Source organism: Malania oleifera, chromosome 7, assembly GCF_029873635.1.
Source record: "Malania oleifera isolate guangnan ecotype guangnan chromosome 7, ASM2987363v1, whole genome shotgun sequence".
Taxonomy (NCBI): Eukaryota; Viridiplantae; Streptophyta; class Magnoliopsida; order Santalales; family Ximeniaceae; genus Malania; species Malania oleifera.
In genome coordinates this window covers 70,715,821-70,727,436 of record NC_080423.1, presented here as the reverse complement: position 1 = coordinate 70,727,436, position 11,616 = coordinate 70,715,821, and the positions used below count along the sequence as shown (strand labels likewise).

The 11,616-nt window shown below is 35.8% G+C and overlaps 1 protein-coding gene across 4 annotated transcripts in view; it reads left to right on the top strand.

The window, feature by feature from the left end:
* Positions 1-1,125: 1,125 nt before the first annotated feature.
* Positions 1,126-11,616, top strand: part of LOC131160492 (calmodulin-interacting protein 111) — an 89,762-nt gene continuing 79,271 nt past the window's right edge. Inside the window, exons 1-3 of one of the 4 annotated variants that reach the window (XM_058116247.1) lie at positions 1,126-1,535; positions 1,885-2,246; positions 10,834-10,989. In XM_058116247.1, coding sequence (XP_057972230.1) covers positions 1,953-2,246; positions 10,834-10,989 — 450 coding nt within the window. In that variant the 5' untranslated portion in view covers positions 1,126-1,535; positions 1,885-1,952. Of the gene's footprint in view, positions 1,536-1,869; positions 2,247-10,833; positions 10,990-11,616 lie in introns of those variants that run through there. The other 3 variants (XM_058116245.1, XM_058116246.1, XM_058116248.1) reach the window with 3 other exon arrangements.

Here is an 11,616-nt window from a genome sequence, read left to right as displayed (position 1 = left end):
TATTAAAACCTCAGCATGACTTCTTCTAATGCAAACATTAATAAATTTATTTCAAATTTTGATTTGTGATTTGCTTCCTAAAATTTTATAATTAGTAATTTTTTTGTTTAATTAATGGTCAAATAATGGGTTTTTTTTAATTTTTAATAAATTTAAAAATTTTTAGTTAGGGATGCTTTGAGTTTTATAATTTTTTTTTAATTTTTAATAAATTGAAAACTTATGTTATTATTTATGTAAATGATGTTAGTCACTTGACAAATAGTTTTAGAAGATGTTAAAGAAAGTTACCTACCTTATTTTAGAACATACTTTCTATTTAGCATTTGTAGCACCATTATATTTATTTTATTTTTAATTAAATGGATTTTTTTTAGTTTCAACTCTTGAACTATTTAAGATAAAAAATGTAAGCATAAATTTATCTATTTTTCTTGAATTTAATATCTTTTTAGAATTTTTTTCCTTACTTTTAAAAGATAATAATATTTTAATAATATACACTATCCATACTTACACACGCACACATTGACACTGATAGTTTATTTTTTAGTACATTTCTCTTTATAGGTTCAAACTTGTCGAAAATAAAATTTATAAATATTATTTTATCTAATTTTAGATAAATTCATTGTTCTTTTAAGAGCATTTCATCTTAATTTTAAAATCTGCATATTTTTTATAAAATGATTTCTCCTAGTTATACTTTTATTAATTTATAGTATAGCTATAGATATAAATATGCATATATGTATACAAACTATTAATTTATACTAAATTTTATTTTGAATTTTTTTATGTTTAAATAATAATTTTGAGGCATTTTAAATATAATTTTATGTAATTTTTATCATCTTATTTTTAAAAGATTCGAATGCTTCTGTATGTGTATTGATTTATATGATTTGTACTTCTATATAAAATTTAGGAATATTTAATTTTTGTTTACATAAGAATATTTTTGTTAATAAAATAATTTACATATATAGACTATAGATTTTGACGGAAGGTGCAGTGGAAATGCCTGCACCATAAAACAAACTCTTATCATAAAACCCAAACAAAGTAACTCCTAAAACCCTAACAACGTGACAGTTTAAAACTTAATTAAACTCGATCATAAAACGCTAACGAAGGAACAGGGTTTAAAGCTTCAGACCAGCAGCCTTCATCGCACCAACCTGACCAACGGAAGAAAGAGGCCCTCTCCAGCCGAGACGCCATTGAAGAAGAAGAAGAACAGTGGAAGATACTGTTTTAATCTTTATGTTTCGGTTTCTTCTTCTTTTTTTTAAGTTTTCAGTTTGCACCCTCCAAGAGGCCGCAGGCCAGCACTGCCCGCAGCTCCTGCTCCTCAGCCTCCTCCACGCCGAGGGCCGCAGCTCCTCTACGCCCTGTGCCCGTAGCCCAGAGCTCCTGTTCCTCTAGTGCCCGGCTGCCCGCAGCTCCTCCATTGTGGTTTAATTAAAAAAGCCCATCCCAACTCCAGCTCCTCTTTTCCTCCAACCTTAGTAAAAAAGTTTCTGTTTATTAAGGTATGATTTTTTCATTTTAGTTCGCAATTTTTGTTTCTGGTTCGTTAAAAATAATTTCTTTCACATTTATTAGTTTTTGATGACCTTTATGCTTAAATTTAGTTTGGTTTTGGGATCACATTCTGGAGAGCAGAGTACTTTTGTTACTTATACCTTTAAATTACTTGTTGAGTCATCATTCATATGCTCTTGTGATTCTTAGATTAATTTAATTTACTTTCTTTCATTTTATTTTTGTTTCCCTTTAAAATGGTATTTGAATGATCTCTATGCCGGTTAGCCTTCAAAAATTGGTTTAAACTAAACAAAACTCCATTATAAATTGCTAACAAAGTAACAGGGTTTAAAGCTTCCAAGCTTGGAAGCCTTCAACGTACCTATCTGACCAAGGGAAGAAAGAAGCCCCGTCTCTCCGAGATGCCTTCGAAGACAAAGAAGCATTCGAAGACACTGTCAAAGATCTCAGATTCTGAGCACTTAGTGTCTCCCGGGGCATCATTATCTTCAACACATACTCCAAATTCAGTCGCCAGTGAAGAAGACCTCTCCTGCTCTATTGAAGAAGCCTCCGGAAAATTCCCTTCTCTAATAGGAAAATCTGCTTTTGTTGGCCGACTTACTGATGTTGAGTCTCAGAACAAAGGCTGCAAGATTTGGCTTTCAGAGTCTTCTATGGTTGCCTCTTCCATAGCTCCTGGTTCCACTGTCTCGGTAATTCAATCCCCACTCCCGCCACAATTTCATTTTCGATGATTGTTGCTGTGGGAATGTCTTTGAACGAGCTTTGGCTTTGTGCCTGAGTCCACTTTGTTGGCAGTGAAAAATCTAATTTTACTACTAATGCAAATTTTAATTTTTAGTTTCACATTCTTTTTGAAATTTGAGACAAACATATGTTCTAGTCATAAACTTGATAGTGTTGAATGTACTTTAGCTATTTTAGGTGGATTGATTGCTTTAGTTTTTGTTCTATGGGAACTCCTGACATGGGGTTAAATTAGCTTTAGATGGATAGAAGTTGATAAATAACAAACAATGGCTTTTTCTTATTTGAGCTTTCCATGGTACAGTGGACTTCAAGTGATGAGTTGGTTATAGAACTTTGGTGCAGTAAAATCATGATCTATTCTTCTTGGAATCGACTTGGAAGGTTGAATCAATGAAGCTGCAATTAATTTTTTAATTATAAATTTTTAATAAACTGTAAAATTATTGGCAAGATCTTAATGACAAATGGCTACTAAAACTTTTGAACTTGTAAGCATGAATATTGTATTTGTTTGGTTAAATTCACGAATGATAGACATTCACATTTCATGTAGATTTACCCCTTTTTTTTTTTTTTGAGATAATATTTTTTTGGGCATGGGTTGTTGTCGTTCTTGTTGTATTTTTTTTGGAAAAATGCATATAAAGGTACATTCATTACTGTGAATAACTACTCTTTGTTTACTCAATGATAATTATTCAATTTTTGGAGATATTGTTACAATTTTTGAATGGATTGATGACCGACACAAGCATGCCACAAATCCAGAGAAACACCATGAGTAGAAATTGAAGAAGCTGTATGACAAGGATTAGATCTACCACCACCATCGAAATAGTGCAGGCCATCCTTTTGAATCCATCCATCAATCCTCTTCTTAGAGATCCTAAATAACACAATGATAAGGAAAGAATGTCACATAACAGTTATAAGATTTATTTAGTTGACTCATTGATAACAAGGAAATTCATGCACATATAGGAAAGAGGGATAAAAGGAAATGAAAGAATATTGCCACAACTAGAAACCAGGTCAACTGAATCTTGAGTAACCTTATAGTGTAAAAAGTGGGTTGGTACTAAAATAAATTAGGACTGCTTGTAAGAATTGATAACCCAGGGTGAGGAGGCTAAAGGGGCAAGAAGCCCGGGTGAACGTGAATGGGTCACAGTAGCACTAGATGTAGAAGACTAGGTTTGAAGTTGTTGAACTATGCAGACAAGATTGTTATTCTCCTCTTGGAACACAGTGGGTGATGTACTCAACCTCCCATTGGAGTAAATGGGTGCACTTGAAGTGCCAACAATAGAATCACTCTCAGCAAGAGACTTATTGGCCCAAGTTGGTTTCTTATGGAGATCCTAACATTGATCAATAGTATGATTGTCCTTGCCACAATGCGTGCCAATGCGAGAATTGCTAGGGTGGACTTGTCTTAATGCACAACATCTGCCACAATTACCATCCAAACCTTATCCTCTTCCTCCAACACTTCTCTTACCACAGATGGTGCCAACCATGGCTGCATTATCATGGGAAGAAGTTTGAGAATAAGGCCAAGATAATGATCCGTTGGATTCTAGAATATGCTTCATTCATGGATGGTATGGATTCATTGGCGAGATTCTAATCGCAGATGAGTTAAAGCTTACGATTCAATGCAGGCAAAAACTTGGCAGCCAAGTTTGCCCTTTGCCTTTTAATTGTCTCAACGGAGAACTTACTGGTTGCTAGATGTTAAGTTCCTCCTATATGCCCTTTAGAGTGCGATAATACTGACTAATGGACCTCCTTTCTTGGTTATATTTGGAAAACTTCTCATATAGGTAGAAAACACAAGAATAATTTTATCTTGTGAGAAGCTTTCATGAAAATCATCCCACCTTGGCTGTTTTATATAAAGCATCATGTTTGCTTCAAATTTGTGGCTCCATGCTATTTCACAAACACACAAGATATATGCCATTTTTCTTTCATCCAATCTTCATAATATTTGGAGTCTGGAAATGGAGGAGAATGTAACAAATACTTGGATTTCCCTTCTGTGTTAATATACGTAGGCACTGCCTGGGATCACAAAAGGTATTTCGAGGATCCAACCAATTGATGACTGTGATCTGAATGTTAACAATATTTGCAAAGTTCTTTATGTAGAGGCCATCAAAACCACCCAATACACTACAATCAGTGCACACAAGTACTGGGAATGGACAAAACAGTGACAATGCAGAATCAGCAGCGCTCACTAGCACAGAGCAGCGCTTCAAAATTAAAGATCTAGAACTTCAAGAGGCAGCTCTGACCACAGAACCGAGGTTACAATATCTTATGACGAATTACTTGACCATCCAGAAGAGGGCAGACCACAACGAGCACCATAGACAATAAACAACCTGGTAGCACAGCAACTGCAGGCATTATGGCTGGCAGCAACTAGAAGTGAATGCAAGCAAGAACAGGAAATGGAGTCATTGAAAAGAAATTGAAGCCTTCAGCAGCTGATACAAGATTGCAAGCAATCAAGCACGAACACATGAACAGCATCATCATGCAGAACCAGTTGATGAACGGAAGAACAGCAACATTGGTGTACCAGAAAGGAGTATTACTGACTTCACATTAGTAAGCCTCCACGAACAAGTGAAACATCTTACCAAAGATGCTGCACATCCTAACTGAGATGAGAAGTGACAGTAAACGACTCTCACATCAACTACAAATTGGATTTAAGAACTGATTAGGGGAAGATAAGAGAAAAATATGAAAATTAGAGTGCCCAAGACCAATTCTGATAAATCAGATCTGGAGGAGATCAATGCTCTTATACCATGGTGTAAACACTGTAAAGTAAGAGATGGAGGATAGGAGGAGAGAAGGGCACAAGAAAAGAATAAGAAGGAAAAGTGGCGACTGTTTCCTGGAGTATAGGTACAGCTCCTGGTCTGCACTCTTAATATTAATAATAAAAAAGACATGAAAGGCAAAAAAATCCCCACACAAACCACATAGTTACTAAGATTGCTTACTCTTATAGCATATGTAATTTATTTGCATATTTTATGTAAATTTTAAGTTCTCAAATGGCTTGCGCCTCACCTATTAAGGGTTAAAATGCCTTCCTGGTATGATGTCTCCTTTTAAAACATGATTTATACTCCAAGTCCAGGTGATAGAAGCAATGGTAATGCAGCAGTTGTAGTGGGAGAGCAGTTTGATTTGGAGTAGTAGTGGATTTATTTATTTCTTTTTTTCAGCTTATAAGGACAAAACAGAAGTTATAGGGCTCTAATAATGTGTTTATCATGTGAGCTGAAGTATCTTAGCCAATTCAACGATTAGGGATGAAAATTCTTGATAAGGGATGACAATGCAAGTTGGTTGCGAGTCGTGGGAGTTAAATGCCAATACTAAAGCATCTAGATTGAATTGTGATCAGGTAAAACTTCAAGGACTAATTAACTATTCAATTTACCCTTTTATAGATCTGAACATTTCTCTGAATTTTGAGCATGTATTCTGGCCATCCAAATGCTACTTTTTTTGTTTTTCAGCTACATATTACCTAGTATTTCAAGGATTTATGGTATTCAAATGAATCAAACCTAGGTTTTGAGCCCAATGACTCCTATAAATTCTAACCTTTTCGTTGCCCTCACATTTTATCCATCATTTAACTAGCTGTTGGTGGCATTTTCCCCCCTCAAAATTTATGGTGTTTTCCTGCATCAGATTCCTTGAGTCAAGTGGGTGTCACTGCCATTTTAACTAGTCATGGAAAGCATTGTTCTAAGCCCACATAGCTATTCTGCACCATATATGTAACGACTTGCTTAATAAACTGAGTGTTTTTTTTTATATACTATGATGATCTACATGCTCTGATACCATACTGGAGTAAACCCAATCATTAGCCTAAGCAGCGAGAAGCAGAATTCAAATAAACATAACCATATGTAAATATATATATACAATACAATACCAGAGTACTAACATGTTTCCCAAAATATACACATATATCTATTCCCCAAAATACCCTCAACTATGCTGTGATATACAAAAATCCTCCACAATACTCACTTTACTGACAGGGCATTATTGAAGCCTCCCTATCTGCGAACCTGGTCTGCTCGCCTACTTGGATCACCTGAAAAATGATTCAACACTGGGATGAGTCAACGCTCAGTAAGACGATATATGCTATTACTAGTGTGTGGAAAATGAGCTACAATATTATGAAAATCTGGTTTCATATAATCATGTATAACTGAATATGTAAATACAGTACAAGTGATAAAATTCACCACCCTTCCCATGTTGCTTAACATTACAGTATTGTAGGTTACTATTCAAAATACTTCTAGTGTACATAAGTATGTTCCCTGTTTCTGTAAATTTATAAATACGTAATAGTAACTGAAAACTTTCCCTATGGATAACTGTGTGTCATGATTTAACCCCTCATGACAGGATTGTGCTGCCCGTATGCGGGATTTACGCTGGCTGGTCGACTAGGGTAAATCACTATACTCCATCGGTCTGATCTGCCTACCTCAACCCATATTTGATGGGGAGCCTGTCCACGTCGAGGGCCTAGGTGATCGACCTACTACCACGTATTATCTAAATAGGTGGTTGCACTCATAATATAAATATCTGTAGCAATGGTACCGTGCTCTGTAACTGCATAGTCCAACAGGGTCTGATATTATATAATATATCTCTATATACCACTATCTGATTTACCATGATTCTGAAATAACTGTAATAACCATGATGCTGCATAAACTGTAACTGTAATTCATACGTCATAATACTGAGTACTGTATAATCATAATACTGAAACTGCTTAATCATAATACTGAAATTCATAAAATCATGGTACTAAAATTTATAAAATCATGGTACTGAAATTCATAAATCATATCTCCGTACTATATTCATATTCTCAAGCCACACCATACTTTAATACATAATTTTCATAATTTAATAAACTGTATAATATTTTTAAAATACCTAGCATAGCATATTTTCCTTCCCTGATTTCTAAAAAGCCCCTATGGTATACTGGCCTAACACTTGCAGGGCCTCCTACACAACACCCTGAAAACAACATTTGTCAGAACAGAATATCAGTATTTCTTTGCCTACATCATTTCCTATAACTGTCATAAGACCAAAAATGGACTAAAAGGCCTTACTCTGAATTTGGAATGAAATCCAACTTCGTTTCACCAACGATCTGCTTTGGCAGACTTGTAGAGAACTTCGCCAGGAGTATCGTGGTGGCTTCGGATAGTCGATCCGGCGACTGGCGGGGCCAAAATCAAAGAGTGAAGTGAGAGGGGCCGTAGGAGAGAGAGAGGAGAGAGAGAGGAGCGCTGAAAGTGAATAAAAATATGATTTTTCACTACTTATAGGCCAGATTCGTCAATGAGACACGTCACCTCGTTGACGAGTCCTTCAGTAAATTCGTCGATGAACCCCTGTATTCGTCGACGAAATTCAGAGCAGCCCAAGCCTTTGCTCGGTATTTTCTCGTCGACGAACCCCTGTATTCGTCGACGAATTTCCTCATAAGCTTGTCGGTGAACCCCTGTATTCGTCGACGAGTCATGGCAATTCCTTGAAATTATTATTATTATCTCCAAAATGCGATGTCGTCGACGAAGTCTACAGCCTCCTTCTGTTTCTGTTTCTGTTTCCATTTTCCTCCCTCTTTATTATTATAATACTATTATTCTTCGGGTCACTACAATATACTTTTCAAGAAAAAAATCATGAAAGAAAGAGTAAGGAGAATAATACAAGAAATGAAGAATAAGACATCTTATGGAAAAACTAAATTTAAAAAGAAAATACAAAAGGGCAGCCCTCCATTCCCTTTGCAAGTTCGACAGAGAAACTCTCCATAAAACCCATGACCCATGAAGCAATCACCCAAAGGGAGGCAAGAAAAACCACTCTTATCCCACAGAAAATATGATTATCCCATAACAAATATGGCGACTTTGCCTTACCCCTCAAAACCCTCACTATCTTTCCCATCCATAATGTTCATAAAATAGCATGCAAAGCACAAGACTGCAATTTGTGCCTTCCTTACTTCTCCCCAAACAGTAAAGCTCACTAACATGGACTCATATACTGTTTGTGGTATCACCCATTCCTCACTAAACAAGGAAAAAAGTGCTGCCAAAGCTGTAAATATCTGGACTCCAAACGCATCATGTAAATATTTGGACTGATGGCTCAAAGCTGTCCTGCACCATATTGGAAAAGTTTTCAGATAAGGGTTGTTAAAAAGAGGATAATTTTGTTATGCTTTTGCACACTTTTGATGAAACCATTATATTTTTGCATTAACTATTTTCTTGCTTATGTCAAATGCCATTTTGTGAGATGGAGGTTAGTGAAGCTTTCTAGTGATTTGGGGAGGCTAGGGTGGGGTTGCTAGATCTCATCATGAACTGAGAAGAATGGTTGTGGAGATTCTTGCAGGAGAAGGATACTTTTTGGACAGTTGTGGTGAGAGCTAGTTTAGAGATATTTTATGAGTTATTCAAAAGAATTGTGGATTCATAATGTGGGGATTTTGAAGAATATATTGAAGGGGTGCATTTTTTTTTTTTTTTTTAATTTAGCTTTTGAAGTGAGGGAGGGAAGAGTAGCATTTTTATGGCAGGAAGTGTGCTGCAGACAGACACCTCTTGAGAGTCAATTTCCTGGTCCCTTCAGGCTGGCCTCTACTAAAACCATTTATCAGTTGCCCTCTTTGGAGGAAGGGGATTCAATTATCAAATTAGTTGGGATTTGAGATTTAGAAGGAACTTTGAAGGCATGGAGCTGGTAGAGTGTCTTTACCTCCTTATGCTCCCTTGGGTCAGTGGGGTGGAGGTAAGGGGGGAAGATAGCATCACATTGATCGATTCAAAGTCTGGGAGATTTAGTGTAGAATCCTATTTTATACGGTTCTTAATGGGGAGGTGTAGTTAAGCATAGGAAGTTTTCCCTGGAAAGCAGTATCATAAAACAATGTTCCTTCTAAGCTGGCTTTCCTTTTTTAGTTTATTCGTGAAGCAGTTTGGGAAAGAAATTTAAATGTAGATAATTCGATGAAGGGATTGTGCACAGCTAACAGATAATTTATGTGTAAAAATCACGAAGAGATTAGTCAATCATCTCTCATTTCATTGCTGGTGGGTGAAGTCTCTTGAGTTTGACTTATTTGACGCGGCGGAAGAAAAGGTTGAACAGGATTGGAAGTTTGGAGGGAATCTTTGTCAATGAGGGGTAAGGATCTCTGGGATGCCATTCCACTGGTCATTTTCTGGTTTGTTGGGAAAGAAATAAATGACAGAGCCATTGAACGGAATGAAATTTCTTTGTAGAGATTGAAAGGGTAGTGGTTTCAATCTTACACTTTTGGCTGAGGGGGATCAATTTGTAATAGCTCTGATTCTTTTGTAGATTTCGTAGAGGGTATGTTCTGTGGATTCTAATAGTTTTAGGCTTCTCTTCTTGTTCTTGGGGTTGGTGGAATCCTCCTGGGGAGTCCTTTTAATTTATATAAATGCCCTCCTAAAAAAAATCTTGTTTATGTTTTCTAGTTGTCTTGTTTTTTTTTTTCTGGTAATGTCTTTTTCAGTCTTTTCTCCCCTTCTGTTTTACTTTTAATGCCTATGTTTTCTCCTTCATAACCGTTTATATATATATATATATATATATATATATATATTTATATATATATATTTGCTTTTCTACCCTCCTCCCCAAAAACAAACATACATACATCCTTACACACACTGTCCTGTGTCTTACTTTTATAGATTAACTCTTGCTAGCTATTAATCATTGGAAAATGTTAACCTCTGTTGCGGGCTATCCCAAATTTCCATGCCACTTTAATACATTTTTGGTGAAAGGCTTATGGCAGCTGAATGAACTCAGTTTTTTTTTTAAGTTTAAAATTTTATTTTAATTTCAATCAGGATGGTACTAGGAATTACTGATAAATGCCCTTGTAAAAAAATCTTGTTTATGTTTTCTATTTGTCCTGTTCTTTTTTTTTTTTAGGTAATGTATTTTTCAGTTTTTTCTCCCCTTCTGTTTTAATGCTTATGTTTTCTACTTCATAACTGTTTATTTATATTTATATATATATTTTTACTTTTGCTTTTCTACCCTCTTCCATGCCACTTTAACACATTTTTGGTGAAAGGCTTATGGCAGCTGAATGAACTTAGTTTTTTTCTTGAGTTTAAAATTTCATTTTATTTCAATCAGGATGGTACTAGGAATTACTGATTATTGTTCTCTTTTCAATCTCTTTCTTGTTTCATTCTCCTCTACATGAACTTTTTCTCTATATGAACTTGTCAATTGTCATGGAAGCTTATTATTATTATTTTTTTGGAATGATCATTATATGTTTTGCCATGAGCTGTACAAGGTCTGATATATAGCTGCATGAATATTTTTTTTTCTTTTTTGATTCTACTGCCAATCTTAGACATAGTTATCCATTTTCAGGTGTCACTTGCTTCAAGGGATAGGTCTTTGAATGGATTTCCTCTCATCTCATTAGCTGATGAATGTGCAAGGCATTTTGGGCTGGAGTCCAGGGGTAAAATCACTGATGAAATTGGGAACTACTTTGCTCTTGCCACTGCTTTTCCTTCCTATAAGGTTTGAATAGCAATTGCTTACCTTGTCTTTATTTTCTGTAAGTATTATTTGTGGCATGAGAAGCCGCATTGATGAATTACACAAAACTAAGGATTACATTAATGTCTTGAATAACGTCCTTCCTTCCTATACTGTATGAATACTTAATTTTTTGCAAAGTAAGAGAGTTATGGTTGACAAACATTAATAATTTCTTTCATAATGGGCATGCTTCTTTCAAACTATTACTGTGTCAATTCGCAGTGTGTTCCTAGCTTGTAGTTATTATTTTTGCAGCTATAACTTTGCTAGTTTCACCCCACAACCTCCGAAACCCCAAAAAATACTAAGTTGGAGATCCTCTTGCACAATGATAATTAGTATCAAATTAGTATTTCTTTTGGAATAGGGTCTAACCGCCCCCAGTGGTGGATGTAGGTGGGGGCTGGAGGCCCCTAAGCTGCCAAAAGAAACATTTTATCCATTGGTGATTCAAATTGTTCTACTTCCAACCCATGTCGGCTAAGCTGCCAAAAAAAGAAATATTTTACCCTTTGGTCATTCCACTCCCAACCCCAGGTTCCCCACACCCCCCCCCCCCCCACCCAATTCCTATACACTTTTTTCCCCAACTTTAAATCAAGGGCT